This window comes from Phytophthora sojae (genome assembly GCF_000149755.1).
Source record: "Phytophthora sojae unplaced genomic scaffold PHYSOscaffold_2, whole genome shotgun sequence".
NCBI classification, from domain to species: domain Eukaryota; phylum Oomycota; class Peronosporomycetes; order Peronosporales; family Peronosporaceae; genus Phytophthora; species Phytophthora sojae.
In genome coordinates, this window is record NW_009258116.1 from 2,141,902 (window position 1) to 2,160,803 (window position 18,902).

General features: G+C 52.3%; 4 protein-coding genes across 4 annotated transcripts; 1 reads left to right on the plus strand and 3 right to left on the minus strand.

The window, feature by feature from the left end:
• Window positions 1-1,557: 1,557 nt before the first annotated feature.
• On the plus strand, window positions 1,558-2,736 carry PHYSODRAFT_556141 (hypothetical protein; the record flags this gene model as incomplete). The annotated part of the gene is made up of 1 exon (XM_009520376.1): window positions 1,558-2,736. Exon 1 carries the CDS (start codon window positions 1,591-1,593, stop codon window positions 2,734-2,736), a length of 1,146 nt encoding a protein of 381 aa, XP_009518671.1. The 5' UTR covers window positions 1,558-1,590.
• A 1,173-nt stretch (window positions 2,737-3,909) lies between these two features.
• Window positions 3,910-4,889, minus strand: PHYSODRAFT_295809 (hypothetical protein; the record flags this gene model as incomplete). The annotated part of the gene is made up of 3 exons (XM_009520377.1): window positions 3,910-4,249; window positions 4,291-4,720; window positions 4,751-4,889. 3 exons carry the CDS (start codon window positions 4,887-4,889, stop codon window positions 3,910-3,912), a joined length of 909 nt encoding a protein of 302 aa, XP_009518672.1.
• Window positions 4,890-13,917: 9,028 nt separating this feature from the next.
• Window positions 13,918-15,075, minus strand: PHYSODRAFT_460249 (hypothetical protein; the record flags this gene model as incomplete). The annotated part of the gene is made up of 1 exon (XM_009520378.1): window positions 13,918-15,075. A coding segment is annotated over one exon (1,158 nt), but the record flags the coding sequence as incomplete, so codon positions are not given.
• A 441-nt stretch (window positions 15,076-15,516) lies between these two features.
• On the minus strand, window positions 15,517-16,635 carry PHYSODRAFT_380022 (hypothetical protein; the record flags this gene model as incomplete). The annotated part of the gene is made up of 5 exons (XM_009520379.1): window positions 15,517-15,645; window positions 15,776-15,940; window positions 15,995-16,189; window positions 16,373-16,397; window positions 16,553-16,635. Coding segments are annotated over 5 exons (597 nt in total), but the record flags the coding sequence as incomplete, so codon positions are not given.
• Window positions 16,636-18,902: the final 2,267 nt, after the last annotated feature.

The following is an 18,902-nucleotide window of genomic DNA, read 5'->3' on the forward strand; positions in this document are numbered from 1 at the left end:
AACAGAACGAACGAATGCAGCAGCTTTGTGGTCACGACGATTTCAATACTTAAGTATCACGTTTGCGCCGAGGAACCTCTGCACCTCCAGTTCGCCTAGACTTCATACTGGATGCTAGATGCTTGAAGGTGAAATGAGCTCTAGCTTAACTGGCAAAATTATCACAAAATTGTCACAACATATATATTATCACTGCCCCGCCGATAAAAATAAATAATTCCGGTCGCCATCGGCACATGATGCGGGACCCCGGGGTCCGGCCAATAGCTTCATATATATATTGCTCTAACGACAATGTCTACACTAAGCTGCATTATGTGCATGCTGCAGTAGTTTACGGTACACGTATCTAGGGTAGCAGCGCGCATTTATTTTGAAAGCTGCATGCGTTGCCAGTGTCACTACTATTCTACGCTTTGCCTACTCTGCATCTTTCATCTGGATTTATAACGCGTTATTACTCTTGGTGGATGGCGTACAGTACTTAGTAACAGTAATTCGAAATTGCGCGCGACCATGCTGTTGTGCGCTGCGCGCAATTCGAGCAGCATTTTCTAAAATTGTTTTGTTGAAGTGCGAGAGTTAGGGTACCTGGGATATGATCGATTTTGATTTGAGTTGGAGTGCATTGTTGTCACTTGGCTGATGCGACTATCGTTCCTATGGAAGCGAGTGTCGGACTGCAGCAAGATCCTGCCATTAATCAGCTTAATAAAAAACATAAAAAGTCGTAAGTATGACGCCTCGATGCGCGCGCTGGTGATGCACCTGGGTTTACTTAATTCGACCAACTACTACGTAGTAGTAACTTAAGTTGAGCACGCGACTACTCAAATTGGTTATTATAATGCTTGATTCCTGCAAATGAATACAGCACGATTGCCAGCTACACCACGCCGCGTGCTGTTTATCAGTTAATCTATGTGCAGCGTTAGGTGGTCTAAATGCGTCGTTCGCACACATTCTTGGTGTATTAGAAGATGAACGCCTAATAAGCACCAGTCTACCCCTAATTCCGTACTGTAAACCCTCGACTGCCCTGAAGGTACCAGTTATCTCCGTCCGCCGCGCGCCAACTTTCAAATGGGGGATGTAATAATCACGCCCGCTAAAGTCCGACCAGCTCCGTGTAAGTCCGAATTTTAGCGTGATTGTGGCTATTTTTGTAGTTTCGTAGATCGTTAAAAAGCCAGTTCCAGTCGACTTGATGAGTGAATAATATATGCTATAAGGCCGCGGTAGCGTAGTCTAATTGACAGGTCTAGGCTGTAGGGGAGGAAAGCGTGACGCGATGACCGACAGACAGGATTCTCGGTTAGAGGACGGAGAATTGTGCTGTATGCTCGACGATCATAGCATTGGTCGAACGCATTGCGCTGGTCGCACCGACACGCAGTTCATTTGTAAGCTTTGTTGATAGCGTGTAAGCCGGTCAGCCAATCATGGGCCTTCCTGTCGAGGACTTCAACGTATCCAGAAGGCCAGCTGGGATGTGCAAGCTCGTTGCCATCAACGCAAGTGTGCAAGTCCCCGCTCACTCTTCATTTTACCTCCTCAAGCTTACCAAGACGCCCCAAGAACCTCCGCCCGATGTCGAGTTCCACCGCCGACTACAAGCTCTTCACGCCGCTGCAGCTGGCCAAGGGCCTCGAGCTCAAGAACCGCGTCGTGTACGGCCCCACTACCCGTGCGCGAGCTGACCCCGTCACCCATGTGCCACTGGAGCGCAACGCTGTCTACTACGAGCAGCGGGCAAGTGCAGGATTGATTGTTACGGAGGGCTGCGCTGTCTCGGAGCAGGCGTTTGGCTGGTACGGCGCCCCAGCACTCTACACGGACGAGCAGCAGGAGGGCTGGCGCAAGGTCGTGGAGCGCGTGCACGCCAAGGGCGGCAAGATCTTCTTGCAGCTGTGGCACATGGGACGGCAGTCGCACCCATCCTTCCACTCCACCAACAACGTCGTGTCAGCCTCAGCCACCCAATGGGAAACGGGCAGAACGCGCAATACCAGCGGCGAACACGCCGGGTTCGAGAAGGCTCGCGCGCTGCGCCTCGAAGAGATTCCGGAGGTCGTCGACATGTATCGCCAATGCGCTGAACGGGCCAAGACTGTTGGCTTTGATGGCGTGGAAGTGCACGGTGCCAATGGCTACCTGCCCGACCAGTTCCTCCAATCATGCACGAACCACCGGACGGACAAGTACGGCGGCTCGTTCGAGAACCGCTACCGCTTCCTCGGCGAGGTCATCGAAGCTCTCAAGACCGTGTATCCGGCTAATCGAATTGCCGTGAGACTGTCCCCGAACGGTCAGTATGGCGGCATGGGCAGCTTGGACAACGCGGAGATGTTCACATACGCGTTCGAACGCTTGTCGGAACACGGATTGGCGTACTTGGCCATGCTGGACGGCTTCGGGTTCGGCTATATGTCGCAAGGCCGCTTGCTGACCGCCTTTGACGCCAAGAAGGCGTTCAAAGGAACCCTGATCGCCAACAACAGCTACACGCGCGACGTTGCTGAAGGGGCCATTCGCAGCGGCGCCGCGGACCTGGTGGGATTCGCGAGGCTGTTTATCTCGAACCCAGACCTCGTCGAACGCTTTCGGAACGACTGGCCGCTCAACCCGTTGCCGGACCACGCGTTTTTCTGGGACGCCTCCAAGGGTGATGAAGGCTACAACACATTCCACCTCTACAAAGCCGCCGGTGAGCAAAATCCAGCAACTGTCGCGTAGGACCTTACTCAAGTTTTGGGGCTACAATTTAAACCCTCCAGACCAGCATTGACGGATCGAAACTATCAGATAATTCACTCTCGACGTTCGGGATTAATTCCAAATTTACACTCGAGAAAGATATCAATAATATTCCATCAGGTACACCAGCGAAATACAAAGGACCCACCGACCTTGCCCTATGCTCCCCAGAGTATTGCTTCTGATATTCGCTTGAGTCATTTTTCGAAGAAACTACCAATCGACGATTCCCGTCGGCCTCCAAGAGCTGTAACTCGCAAAAAAAACTGGTGAAGATGAGTTAGATCGCCAGCCGCACGCACCTACAATTTCAAATGCGGCTGGCGGCACTTCTGGTAATCCATCGCAATGCAGATTTATGCGAAGTGTGCAGCAGTTGCTTCTGCAGCTACTGTACATCAGTCAAGCTGTCCCTCCCTTCCAAATATCGACCGATATGACTGCCGCTTTGCGGACGATCTTCAAGCGATGTCTGGAATAAATCTCACCGTTCCGCGAACAGGTAAAATGAGATCACTTGACCGACTATTCCTAATGATGTCGTTGGCGCCAAACGATTGGTCCATTGTCATTGAAATGCTCACGAGACGCGATGGTACTCCTGAATCGTCACGGACAGTATCTATGCCCTCGTTAAAACCGAACAGGTCCACGTACAGAGTATTCATATCACTCGAGAATTCGGCCACGTAGTCTCCCACAGACCAGCCTCCAGCCGTCGAAATCATAGAGGACAAACCGCTTGGAAGCACGCGGAACACACGGAGTCGGTCGTCAAGCCAGGTCCATCGATGACGTCGATGTGGCGCTTGCACTCGAAAGCGCCGATCGCAATGACAGTCTACGTGAATCGTCCGCAACACTGACGTCAACACAGCCGAATTCGCACACCAACTGCGCAACGTCGACCAAAAGAAGATGATGGAGTACGTCTCCAAGTGCAGCAGAGGCTATGTTGATTACTTCAGTCGATGAAGGTTGCAATAGCCACCGACGATTCCACGCATTTTGTGCGGACGGTCCAGCTTCTTCAGCTTCAGTACATCGTTCTTGTTGAATGGGTATATGGTGCCTGGCCGCCGACACAATCGTAGCTTCTCGAACCTGAGCCGCAAACGCTTGGAAAGCGCGGTTCAAGGCATCCGCTGTCGATTATGAGGTCGAAAGACCCATAAGCAAACTCGACATCGACGGCTGCAACACATTGAAGCGTGTTTGGCCGTACACAATCGAGAGCACGGCATCGACCAACATCGGCAAGCTCTTGCCCCAGTCTTCCGAGAAGATCGTTCCACTGGTGGGCACCACCTCACGCAGGTCATCGTCAACAGCATCGTACACGCTTGATACAACGCCGATGAATCGCTCATGAAGCTGATCCTTCGTCGGGACATCATTGTCCCGCACTGTCCATGCCGAATGAAGACGGCGCTGAACCGAGCGCGACGGTAGTGGTCCGAGGAAGCAGCGGGAAACCACGCGAATGATGCTGCTGTCACGGGCCGACAGCGGTTGAATACCAGTTGATCATACGGGGTTGCGCTTACAGATCCACCGAAAAGGTCGTGTAAGAAATGGCGCACAATGTCCTCGAGCTGGTCACCGGGTGCTTTTACCGCGCCCTCAACCTGTTCCCAGTACGCATCCAGTTTCGTTCTTGTCATGCGCTTATCGACTTGTAGGTCACGGATTGTCAAATGCTGGAGAAATCGCCACAAGATCAAAAGTTGTTTGCCCTTTTCACTGAAGTTGGGTTCAACGCTTTGCTGCCAAAATGTATCGTCAACCTGAAGATCGCAACGAGGGGCGGGTTCTCGGGTGGCCTGCTCCACGCCTGTGTGGTCTTCTTTGGGTTGAGAAGCGAGTGGATCACCTCTTTGTAGACCTTCCCCACCGGGAGCACGTTTTCTGCGAACGCGCTTTTGCTTCAAGTCGGAGCCACGCTGTCCTAAGACGTACGCCTCTGGGCTTCACTTTGAGTTGAGTGGCGTACCAACGTTATCCCTGGGGCTATCCGCCGCCGCTAAAGCCGCAGCCGCATTTCCCGCGACGATTGCGGACCCAGACCGCCGGAACGATATCAGCAGGAAGCAGGGACTCGCCAGCACTACGACTTGTCCTGGGCTCTTCATGTTGCTGCTGCTTCGTAAGCACGCCCTCCGTCAGTCGAAACGTGTACGCGACGAAGTGGTGAGTCAAGTCACGCTGCGTGCGCGTGACGCTGCTGTCGTAGTTGTAGTACCATTTCGGAAGTCTGCAGTTGTTCACCACGTAGAGCACCGAGTTCTGCCAACCACCAAGACCAGCGCCAACAAGAGCCTAGTGTTAGCAACTTCCCAGCATCCACCACTGCCGACCAAGAAATCAGCAACCCAAACTACTCCCCCCCACGAACTCTCGTATCGTACCTCGGGAAGTGTCCGCTGCTTCGCGTCGCTCTCTCTCTGTCCACGCGTATCCAGACGGACTCCGTGCTCCACCAGACGAGAACAGACTCGCGGGCAACACCACGCTCTCGCCGACCCCAATCTGCGTTCGTCCTCCAGTCTGCTATCGTCACCGGTCTCATCATGGCCATGACCGAACTCTGTCACTGCATTGCCGCCATCTCTTCGGACCAGTCCTGCGAGGTGTTCCAGACCACTGCGGCCCCACGAGCGACGGCTCGAAGCGCGCACACACGACCAGATCGTCCAGCTCGGCGGCACTTACGCTGGATGAGAAAGCGACGAGCACGTGCACGGAGCAGCCGCAGTAGCTGCGTCTGGCGTGCTCCGGACAGCAGTGCGGGAAGCACCGCAACAACTACAACATAAACAGTATGATACGCCGCATGACATGGCATGACATGGTACGGGAGATGTCGATACAACAGTCGAGGTTGAGGAGAACAGGCACGAAGACACGCAACAGCAGCATGTGTGTTGCTTGTGCCACGCCGGGATAAAAGCACTACTTAAGTAAGTGCTAGCTAAGCTCACCTTGACACCTCGCTCACGGTTACTCCTGTGGACGTCGGACGATGGAATACCCAAAGCAGGACACGTCATAGGAAACGAGTGGCGTCAGCACAGAGTTGCTCTCTTCGCTGCGGATGCGGATTAGAAAGCAGAGGCAAAAGGCTACAGACTAAGGACGAAGCGGCACTACAACGCTGTAGCCACTAGCCGGCGCTTTTGGAGCTCTGCTGCTGTTGCTCACCTGGCGTACTCCCGGTGGAAGAGCGGTGGACCTCTTCGCTGCAGCTCAGGCGCATGAAGCGGCACGACACGACGCGCGCCATGGCAGAGACTTGGCTGTCTGGACTAGTGTCCCTCTGGTCAGGACGTTTGTATGAGTGGCGACAGCTGGTAGCGGGGAGGGCCGCGATTGGCCAGCGGGTGACATTTTTGTTCCCTCCGCCAAAGTTCATGTTCGCAGAGCCAATGTTCTTGCGCGAAAGTATATGCTTCAAATCTTGGTGAAAATGGATAGAATACATCGGAAACTGGATATTTGCAGTTCAACCTGAATTATATGATCTACTCTTGATGCTCTATTAATTAAACTGCACTGACTTAACTGTAGACTAATGCGTTGATCTCGCCACCTTACATCTCCATCCTAAGAGCACCGCCACCGGTAGGGGTCAAACAAGAGTGAAAATGACCCCGATTGGCGTGCGACAATGTTGCGAGGCAAATTTACTCTGGCTTGGATTCGCACCGGTGGCAGCAAAAGTAGGGGGAATGAAAAAGTAGTAAGCAGGCCCAGACACTCGAATATACGCCACATTGACTGCAAAACACCCCCCCCCCCCCCCCCCCCCCACGGACTAGAAACATGCTGTCAAAGCATTTTGACTGTGTGCGGCGTCCTCGCCGAGATTGGAGGGCAAAAAGGAAGGCAATGCATTCGTGACTCCTGTCCTTTCGACCACCACAACTCAACATGTATGCACCACAACTCACCATACCTGATACCTGCGTTCCTCGGAGTCTCATTGGCTAGCCGTTTACCTTTGTCGTACGCCGCGGGGGGATCGAGGTGGCATATTTGACTCCACGATCCCCCCATTTTACCCCGTGGGGGAAAATACTCCACGTTTTCTCAGACCGGTGCCAGCGTGTAGTTGTATTTTGGGTGGAAATATGACTTTTACTCAGCTTTTGCCCCCACCGGTGGCAGTGCTCTAAGGCATCTACAACATCCTGATTATGGCCGAACTTACCACGCACTACGGGCTGAAAAATGGTCCACCTTCGTCGTGAATACCACGTGCCTGGTGGATTTGTACAAAGTAGACATGCAGCTATCTATTATAACGTTAGGTATTACATTGTCTGGCTAAGCAACCAGAATATACCGGAAGATAGCTTCTATCGAAAGCAACAACCACTTCATTTTGGGCATTGCACTACGGCCTCCATGAGTCTGAAGGAGAACTGACACCTCCACACTGGATACACTGGAGGAAGCGGGAGCTGTTACATGCACCGCAATAGTCTTCGTTTCTATCCACCATAGCCGAGCCGATCGACTCGTACACACTATCAGTTGTATGTAGAAAGACCTGTAGCTTCGTCTGCGACCGACTTACCCACGCTGCTAACGGGAAGACGTTCAGACGTCGACCACAGGAGGGAAAATCACCAATCCAGAAAGAAGAAAAGCAAATTTCCAGATGTGACCCTCGTTCTCTTGTTGTGTTTTAAGGCAGCCATAAGTTTTCGGGGGCCAAGTCATTTTCTAGTGTTGGCACTTTCAAAATCGCACCGCGCATCGGGGTATTTTGTTGGCAGGACACAACAGATACTGCTGAGAGAATTGTTTCTTCAGACGAGAGCAAATATCGTCGCTGGAGTGACGTAGAATACACCGCTTTTGGTGCGCTTCCTTCAAGCACTAATAAACCCATTCACCCATTCGATGGCCACGCGCGAAAGCTATTTTTCGCTTAAGCGTTTGCGAGAACACTACCTCCAACTCCGATCAGGCTACTGCTGAGAAGCCTGGAGTTGGATCACGACTTTTGTCGAGTTCGCGACACTGCGATGTCAGGACTTCTACGAATCCACACCAACGAGTTCGCACCTTCTACTTCGGCTTCACGCGTCCTCGAGCAGTATAGCCGCTTCTGCACGTATGTCAGACAAGCGACGGCCGATATCGACGTGTTGGAGTCCAAGTTGGTCTTGATTTCAGCTTCTGGCTTCAATTCTCTTGTCTTCGGGTGTAGCCCCGAGTTGAATGATGCCACGCTTCCCCAAACTCAAACATGGACACATACACACAGAGTGCCTCGGCGGTCGAAATAGAACGCTAGCACGCCTTGGCAGCTTCCCTCCTGACAATAAACACGAGCAACACCGATTCAGTCAGGTTTAGTTCGCGAGTCCGACTTCTTTCTGTCTTGGAAGGAGCCAAGTCCTTGCAGCTCGACTATGCATAACGTTCAAGAGACGACTGCATTGAAATAACGGCAGAGGGCACGGCCACCGTGTCACGGCGTCAAACAATACTGTTGCAGCGGTCGACTTGGGTATACAAGGGCTCCGCTGACGAGGTCCGGTGCATCGCTCTTGAAAAAGCCAAAGTAAAACAATTTGCGATCGGGCTTCGGACGACTTCGCTCGGGATAGAACCGATCCTCAACTACATGTGCTGAGTTAGAGCAGCTAGCGTGGTATGAGACGATAGGAATACGCGCCAAATGGCAGGAGCCAATTGTAAGCTCGTAGTCACATGGAATATGCCACACGAGGATTACAGCTGCAAGCCAAGCTGCTCGCCATAACCATGCCATACGCCACTACTACGGAATTTGTGGTGTGGTTCTTTCCGACAAAGCTCTCCCTCGCCACGTACAGGTCCTATCGGCCCAGCAAAGGTGAACAAGTCCACGTATATTAGTCGAGATCTCGGTCACGTAAACCCCAACGAACCAGCAACGTTGACAAGTCACTGGAAGTGCCGGGGAACACGAGTTGATGGCCGTCAAGCACCATATCCATCCATGAGGTCGATGCCCCGACTCCGTGAATCATCCGCAGCACTGGCGCAGCAACTCCGCCAAGCCAATCAAGAGTAAGTCGCTTGTGCCGTCTCGCCGGCGTCAAATATCTCAATTGATGACCACGCACGTGTGGGGAAATTCTAATTGCGGAGCGCAAGACTTGTGGTGTCTCGCCCCTAATGCAAACGCAGCTTCCCGGGCCTGAGCCGTAAACCGGCGCGCATCAGGGCAGGCGTTAGTAAGCTTGGAGTCGGTTTGTCCAAGGCTGCCACCGACGGCTGCAACACGCATCAACCACCAACGACAAGCAATTGGCTTGAGGCTCAGACACGACAATCTCACTGCCGGTAGTTCACGTCGCGCAGCTTGTCGCAAAAGGCGCCGTACACCAGTACAAGCCATATACCATGATCGTTCGTGAGGCCTGTCCTTCTGCCATCAATGCCGAGTGAATATGGCGACAAACCGTGCGAGATAACAGCACGAGCAAGCAACAACGGCCGACCACACCAAAATCGCTATCATCTCGAGTTGACAAGTCTGGCTGAAGAGGTCGCATAAGAAGCAGAGTGCGACGTTCTCGAACTGCTCAGCGGTTGTATCTGATGCATCTTCAAGTAGTTTCCAACACGCTTCTATTCAGTTATTCGTTCTCCAATGTGAAGGTCGCGCAGGATCAAGTGCGGAGGAATCGCCACAATATCAGGAGCTACTGCCCCTTTTCGTTGAAGCCGGCGCCAAGTTGATGCAGCCATAATGTGTCGTTGACCTGACGATCGCAGCTAGCGGCGGGTTCTCGGACGGTTTGTTTTTGTCTGTATGCATCCCTTTCCGTGGAGAAGATGGCGGACAGCCTTTCTGAATGCGAAAACGCATTCGGAAATTGCTCTTGATGTTTTCTTGATTGCTTATGAACCACGTCCTCCGTTGTTTTGGCGGCCCCGGGACTTGTCTTCGAACTAGGCGGAGTTACGAAGTTGCCTCTGGGACTGTCCGTCGCTGCCAAAGGCGCCGCTGCATTGCCGAACCTGACCGCCGACACGATATCACAGGAAGTTGGGGGACGCGATGCTCTCCAACACTATATGTCGAGGGGTTTCTTGCTGCTGCTGTCTTTGCTGTTGTGTGACGTTGCTAGAATGGGTACTGCTGCAGCTTGGACATGCCGGCCGATAACCGAAACGTATATGCGATGACGTGGTCGTTGATATCGCGCTGCGTGCGTGTTCTACCACTGCGTAGTTGTAGTACCATTTCGAGGATATGCACTTGTTTACCACGGAAAGCTCCAAGTGCTGCATCCAGCGAGGCAAGCGACACCCGAAGCCAAAGCCCAGAATCCCATGTCAGCAACATCAACGGCACGGTGCTCACGAACGGTGCGGCTCGTCCAAACCATTGACCAGGCGAGCGACCAACCAAATCTTCTCAGCCAACACGAGCTACAGCAGGCCTCATTCAGTGGGGACAGCCAATTATTTTGCGTCGCACTCCCTGTCGGCGCGTATCCAGACGGACTCCATGCTAGAACGCCGACCACTCGACGCGAACAGACTCGCGGGCAGCACCATACTCTCAGCTTGCAATCGTTCTGCTGCCTGCTACTGGCATCGACAGCGCCACGACCAAAATCTGCCTCCAGTTGAGCAACGCTTTGAGGCGAGTGTGCCGGCGTGCTTGGGAAAGAGGGGCAATTGCTGTGATTGGCACATTTCGCTCGTACGCTAAAGTTCGTGTAGCCACTACAATGACTGGTTTGATACTGTATATTTGCAAAATGATTTGTATATTTGTATGTGAGATTTCACTCGAGCTCTTTAGATGGCAATTTGAGACCCTTACAGACATGCATGCAGACCTGGCACCACCATCTTCGCGTCGCTTCCATCTCAATTTCAGCACACCTAACATTTATCTCTATCACCATAGGCAGGACAAGGATCCATCTTATCCGCGACTAAGCTTACCATAATACAGCGATAAGCGCCACAACGTACCTCGTAGATTAGCACAATGTGCCCAGGCAGATGCACGGGCCGGTTCTGTTTGATAGCGCCATTCCGTCTAGCTACACATTATGAGCGGAGATATTTAATAGAACGGGCGCAGTGACAGCTACCGGCACTACATTTCTTTCAAAGAAACCCTGCTATCGCACCACACAAGCTTCTAGGCGGTCCGAGACGTCACAAGGGCATTACTAAAACCTGATTCATGCTCTTTCGTAAGACGATACTGGTCCCTAGAGTAAGACAAAGCGTCTTACGTTTTGCATCAACGCATTTTGATTACATCTTGATTTTAGTATACCAGTGGCTACATTGTATTTTGTCACTCAAAGCGTAAGACAGTTTGTCAGACACCAGTTTGCGCCATATTATTGGTCAAAAGCTCTACTTGACGTGCAGAGCTGCATGTGCATGCTCGGGCCCACTCAACCACGACAGCGGTGCGGATGCAGGCTGTGTTGGTGGCACCTTTGTTCGCCAAGACGACGCAGTTGCATGGCGCGTAGGTCCGTCGACAACAGGATGATATTCTGGCTGCAGCCACGGCGGCCGCGCCAGGCCTTGCGTGAAGCCTTAGCGCTAAGGCTGTTCTGATCTGTTGCTCTATAAATGCCACGTCCAGAGCTTTTCAGTGCCTGGATGGTAACGAATAGTGTCACGAGGGAAATATTGTAGGAGTTTTCGTACTGTCAGGTTGCAATGTACGTATCATGATGCGGGCAAGCCTTCCTTCAATAACGTGGTTAGTTACGTAGCATAAGAGGCAGCGATTCTAGAGCGCTTATAACCGCGCCAGTCTATTGCTGTCTGTTAAGCTTGAATCTACGTAGTGTTTCCGTTTCGGCTTTGTTGACAAGTTCCTAGAGAGTGCTCGAGTGTACATTCTAGTCGTTTGCTATTCAATGTACGCTCAAGCACAATTCAGTTCTCCGTGTACCAACCGCGTCGTGTCCTCCGAAGGGCATCTCCCTACTTACGCCGACTACGCGGCTTCATGGAAGAGCTCCTCGGACCTCATAAAATATGTATAATACGCACTTTCATTTGAAGGACCTGGCATTTAGTAGGTCGCTAGTTAGGCCAAATAACTGTGATGCACTTCACATTACTACGAAATCGAAAACGAAACAAATACACGTTCATGCTGCCGATTCTGCTCGTCAGCACGGCTATCCGTTGCTGGTGCATGCCACGACGGTGACGCAGACGGCCCGGCCAAGGGCATACACGGACAACACCACGCATAATATTAGCCAATCACATGGCTAAATTTGATTTGTCATCAAACTGTCTTACGAATGCTCGACACAAGTGAATGAAGACCGACACCTTCAATCTTTGATACTACAAAGCGTGAAGGATTATTTACCTTCTTCACTGGAACACACGATCGGCTGGCTGCACGCTTAGCTTTCAGAAACGCCTGCAGCTCCGTCTGCGGAGACTCTTCTCCACCAACTCATCATACAGCACAAACTAACCGGCATGATACAGCTTGCTCGCGTAGCAGCAAACGCTAGCCGACGACGTGAAATCCAACCCAGAGCCGGCTGCCAGTGCACCTTGTAACTGGCAGATATCCCCATTTCCTGGTCACGCTCGAATATCTGGAATATATAGACCACTTCTGGCGCGCTCCTGCAGCAACTCTCCAATTGTGGTCGCTATCCGACGAATCTATCACGATCACGCGCGCGCGACGCCTTGAGTTAGACCACGAGACAACATCAGCATGGGTCGCAATGCACTCGCGCCTTCAACTTGTACTCGGAATGCGCCCGTCCTCGCGCCTGTCGTGATGTGCTGCCACTTCTGCGATTACAGCCAAGTTTGAACGACTTGAACTGCAATGCAATACAGCTTCCCTGGCGAGCAGCTTCTGGCGTTCCGTTCGGCTCGACGCGAACGTAGATTTCCAGAACGACCAAACATGATAGGAACCACCCGAGCAGATCTCGACCGAAGCGAGCAACACCAGAAACCGCGGTGTGCACAGCGACATGTAGCACACGCATCACATGTGAGGTGAGCGTTCGTAGAGTACTTGCCGCGGCCGCCATCACTTAACAGTGCTGCTGAGACAGCATCCTGTCAAGTAATGGCAAACGCACAGTAGCACATCATCGTCTCACGTATCGAGCTAGAGCATTCTTGGCGTCTTAACAGCTTCATTCCTACAGCATGACTCAGATGAGCAAGGAAGGGTACTAATTCCGTTAGATATGGTGCACGAGTCTCATTTGTGTAAGAGTGAAGCGCGAGCTACCTTCTTCTTCGCTGCTGCAGGCGCAACGTACGACAGAGCAAATACTAACTACACACAGGGACACGATAAAATCACTATTGAGAGCGTTGACTTCGAAAAATACGCGCTTTAATGACGAGGTCGTGCATCTCTCTCGTAAAAACTAAAGTAAAACCAGACCGTTCGTCACCAATTAAGAACGGCTTCGGTCGGCTTCGGATCGGAATAGAACCGCCCTCGGCAACTAAGGCTACTTAGACTAGAGCAGATGCCGTGGTATGAGATGGCAGGAATACACGCCAAATGGCAGGGGCCATTTGTAAACTCTTAGTCAGATGAAATATACTACTGCGTATTACACCTGCGAGCCAAGTGTTCGGCAAACATCGCCACAACCATACCATAGACCACTAATCCGCAAGGTTGGATAGGAATCCTTCCGGCAGAGCTATCTTTTTTTTTGACCCCGCAACTGTGAATCTATAGGCTGGCTGCAACAACGTAGATAACGTGTTGTCGAAACTCTAATGAAATGATTTGGACACTGTACCGTTAAGGTTACATGTATTGCACAAGCGCAGTCCCAGAAGGCGCAGCAATGCGAACTGTCATGAACGCTAATGCGCGCCGGGGATGCAGTGTGCTTGCACTTCGAGCACTGCAGTCCACTGCATTTCATCATAAAGTCTGGTTCGGTGAGAACTTGACATTGCCGACAGACTTGAGTCGTCTTTCTCCCGTCTTCCTGACACCCGTGAAGTCCCGTACGTGGAGCTACTAACCGTTCCATAGACAGACAAGGCGACATCGCCTGACTGTACGTTTTGGCTGGTAAGTGCTTGTTCCATAGTCATCGCAAGACTGACACGACGAGTTGCTACTCCAACGTCGTCATGCGCAGCCCCTACGCCCTCGGCAAAGACGAACAGATCCACGTACAACGTCTCCATGTCGCTCGAGAACTCGGCCACGTAGTCTCCAACGGACCAGCCTCCAGTCGTCGGAATCATGGAGGACAAGCCGCTTGGAAGAGCGCGAAACACGTGAAGACGGCCGTCAAGCACCAGGTCCATCGATGACGCGGATGTGCCGCTAGTGCTCGAAAGCGCCGATCGCAACGATAGTAGGCGTGAGTCCTCATCAACAACAACGTCCAGCCGTCCGAACTCGTACACTAGCCGCGCTAAGTCAACTAGGAGGAGGTCGCGGAATCGGTCTGGCCCGCCGTTAATGACTTCTATTGATGATGGTTTCAATAACCATCGACGATTCCACGCACGCTGTGTGTCAATTCTTGGTTCGTCGCCTTCGATAGCTCGCGAGGGTTGAGGGTCTCCGTGGTTTCTAGCTGCGGATGAGATCATAGCTTCTCGAGCCTGAGCCGTAAAAGCTTCGAAAGCGTGGTTCAAGGCATCCGCTACCGAGCCTGGAGCCGACAGACCCATGAGCAATGTCGACATCGACGGCCGCAACACCTTGAAGCGCGCTCGACCATATACAATCGAGAGCACGTCGTCAACGAGAATCGGCAAGTATTTGCTTCCGTTCTCCGCCAACTTCAACCCACTCTCCCTTGCCATCTCGCGCAGGTCGCTCTCAAAGGCATCGTACAGACTTGATACCATCCTGACGAATCGTTCATGAAGCTGCTCCTTGGTCGGGACATCATCCCGCACGGCCCATGCCGAGTGAAGACGACGCTGGACCGTGCGAGACGACAGCACACGCAAGAAACAATGGGCGACCACGCGAACAATGCTGTCGTCTCGAGCCGACAAAGACTGCTTATCGACTCGTTCAGGCTGCAATTCATGGACAGGGTCCACTTCGACGGATCGACCGAAAAGCTCGCGTAGGAAACGGTGCATGATGTCTTCGAGCTGCCCACTGAGTACTTCCTTGGCGCCCTCACCCTGTCCCCAGTACGCTTCCAGATCCATGTCAGCTATGCGTTCGTCGACGTGAAGGTCGTGCAGTGTCAAGTTCTGGAGGAATCGCCACAATATCAGGAGCTGCTGACCCTTTTCACTGAAGTCAGCGTCAATCCGTTGCTGCCATAATGCGTTGTTGACTTGAGGATTGCAACGCGCGCCGTCTAGCTCGGCACTTGTGTACTGTTCTTTGGGTGGGGAAACGGGAGGGTTTCTACCTTTTTGTGTTCCCACGCCAGAAGAATGCTGTCGCTGCTCGATGGGCCGCTGACCAACGTCTTTCTGCCTCGATTCGCTGACACGATGACCCCAGACATACGCCTCTGGACTTCGCTTCGACTGAGGCGGGGTTCCAACGTTGTCCTCGGGGCTAACCGCTACTGCTGAAGCCGCTGCAGCATTGTTCGCAACGATTGCCGAGCCGGATCGTCGAAACGATATCAGCAGGAAGCTGGGTGACGCGACACTCGCCAGCACCACTGCTTGTCGGTTTGTCGTTGGTCCTTGCTCCTGTTGTTGAACGGCTTCGATTTGGTCTGCTTGTTGCTGGTACTGCTGCTGCTGTAGCGTAGGCACCACCCCAGTCAGCCGAAATGCGTACGCGACGAAGTGGTGGGTCATATCGCGCTGCGTCCGCGTGACGCTGCTGTCGTAGTTGTAGTACCATTTCGGGAACCTGCAGTTGTTCACCACGTAGAGCACCGAGTTCTGCGACGTACCCACCCACAATACCAGAGTCACAAAAACCCAGTGTTTGCAACATCCCAGCATCCACGACTGCTGACCAAGAGATCGACAACTCAAACTATAGATACTTAGCCACCAAGAGTTCACGTACCTCTGGAACAGTCTTCTGTTTCGCATCGCTCTCCCTGTCCGCGCGTATCCAGACGGACTCCATGCTGCTACGCCGCCCACTCGACGAAAACAGACTTGCGGGCAACACCACGCTCTCACCGACCCCCAGCCTGCGTTCGTCCTCCTGCCTGCTATCGTCACTGGTCTCGTCATTGCCACGACCGAACTCCGTCGCTAAGTTGCCGCCATCTCTTCGAACCAATCCTGCGATGTGTTCCAGTCCGGCAGGCCACCGCGGCGCCACACGTGAAGGCTCGAAGCGTGCACACACGACCAGGTCGTCCAGCTCCGCGGCGCTTACGCTGGATGAGAAGGTGACGAGCACGTGCACGGAGCAGCCGCAGTAGCTGCGTCTGGCGTGCTCCGGACAGCAGTGCGGGAAGCACCGCAAAAGCTACCGGATGATTCGCCGCATGGCACGGCATGGCATGGATGATATCGATACAGCAGTCGAGGTTGAGTGGAACAGACACGAAGACACGCAGCAGCAATGTGTGAGTAGGTTGTTGTCACGCAGGGATAAGAGCACTTCTACAGCTCAACTTGGTGTCATCTTAGCTAGCACTGACAGTCTCACCTTAACCCCTCGCTCACGGTTACTCCTGGAAGGTAGAATCCCCACAACATGCCAGTTCATATCATAGCAAACGATACCCATCAGCTCACACCTTCAAAACATACGACAACTAGTGACTACAAACTAAGCGCTGTGGCCTCTAGCCGGAGCTCGGGGCTTGCTGCTGCTGTTGTCAGTCACCTGGCGTACTCCCGGTGGAAGAGTGAATGGTCCTCTTCGCTGCAGCTCAGGCGCAGGAAGCGGCACGACACGACGCGCGCCATGGCGAGCGCTGGAGACTTGGTAGCCGACCCACTGCCGCTGCGTCCTGTCGAGTCCTCGAGTGGACGCTCCAAATGGAGACGCGGCCCTTCCGTCGCACAGGCGACTCGCAGCGAGTGGCGATGGGCGGGCGATGACCACACTGGTCGAGCTTCGAGTAACCTTAGTGTGGGCGCAGAATGGATTTAAGCCGGCTTTGAGGGTGGTGTCTCTCTGTCCGAGACGTTTGTGGAATCTCTCAATTTCTGGGCTCTGATTGGTCAGCTGGTGACATTTTTGTTTGAAGAGCCAATGTTCTTGCGCGAAAAAGTCCGTCTCGAACGATGGTGAAAATGTATGTGCTGAACCAAAAATTGATATTTGTGTTAATTTATGTGCTTTTTAGACTAATTAACTGTTTCATACATCAATTAATTAGTCGACGAAGCACAATACGACTACAAGTTCTATTTCACTACTGTGGCCCAGTATTATATCTCCCCGCAATCGCGGGACGAGATTGGGACGAATTCGGTTATTGCCAGGACCTCCGGCACCCCTGGCAGTGTGTTAGAGATGCAGTCCGATACATTTGCCTTTCAATTTTATGTATCCCGCGGCCCGCGCCACACAAGACTGGGCCTGTAGTACACTTGTAGGTTGTACAGGCTGTACAACCTACAAAATCCACCCTGATCACGGCCAAGCTTTCCACCATCAGCGTGGCCTGGAGAATGGTCCACCTTCGCTGCGACTACTGTAATAACGACATGGCCCCGTAGTCAGCTGACAAGACTACGTGCCTCGTGCCTCGTGCCTCGTGGATTTGTGCAAAGTGGACAGCGTTCCACTCAGCTTAGGTTAGATCAGTATCGACCTAACGCTTGAAACGCAAACGGAGGCAAACATGAGTACATGTAGTACACGCTGTTAAGGGATCCACACCGAACGAACAACCCAACTGCTCGCGACCTGCCCATTAGTTGCAATGCTTACCATTAGAACCACCTTCACAAGCAGTCGGCGCTCGAAAACATGCCATCATTAATACGTAACTCCATCCAGAACTCCACAATTGAACCTTTGAATAAATTGCGATCGGTGTGAGGATTTGATGAAGCGTGGGGGGGGCGTCTCAAGGCTCTCCACGCCGTAGTAGTGGGCCTGTCCAGGGCTGTGGAAAACATGATTGCGATTGTAATATTGCCGAGATTGTCAATCACAATAATTGATTGCTCCGTGATCTCAATCAGCAATACCGTTCCCATATTGTTCCTATACTGATTTTGAGCCTTTGCCAGCGATCCGGTAGAGAAATATGCAACGTCAAGCCTATGGAACCGATCCTAGCTCCTAAAAAGCCATTATGTGTCTTCTGCTGCTTCGAAATGCGGATATGAGGGGTCATTGGATGCCTGGATGGGGTGCACGCTCAACATGATAAATATAAGACCCAACATTGCATTTGGCCAAGGTTTTTGAAGCTCAACACAAATGTAATCGCACAAGCAAAGGTCAAAGGTCTTAGAGCGATAGCGCCGCCAAACCAGTAAAAATATGAACGTAGCAGAGGAAATACAAGCGAGAACTTAGATTGCAATCTTTTTGTTTGTGAGATTGTTGAGATTGCAATAATTGATTGTTCCAGATCTGAGCCGTCAATCAATAAACAATCTATATTTCCACGGCCCTGGATCGAGACCTACAAGAGCCTACAAGGCCGAGGACGGACCGTTGCACGGATTTACTGATATCATCCTCCAGCGAACCGCCTGGAAAGGTGCATCTCCAAATCTCCTGCTATATTTGAGCCTCTCTTTGGGTCTATCCAACTTGAGCATTTCCAACACTCGCGTTTGGGGCAAATGCTTCACTGTCATTGTGCCACCCATGAGGGCGTGGCGTGGCGGGTTAGCTGCGGTGAGGAAGTTCGCGAATTAGCAGACCTGCAGCCTGCTCACTTCGGAGCTCCTACCGAACCTATCTATAGTATCACTGCGACAGCGGGAAACTACGCCTTCGTCAGCAACTGATCTAACCTAAAGTTACCCCTGTCGCTTCCGCAACCTACAAATTCGTGCACCGAAATTTCAAACAAGTTGATGATCACGCGCATCACGTGATTTTCGGTGATCGCAAACGCGGATGGTACTGTACACTCTTTCGAGCTTGGAGTTTCGCGAAAACACGAGCTGGAAGGTGGAGGAAGTAGCATCATAATACCACGGTCTAAATACGTCCACTACACCCCCTTGATATGGATAACGCCGGTAGAAAAACGAGCTTGAAA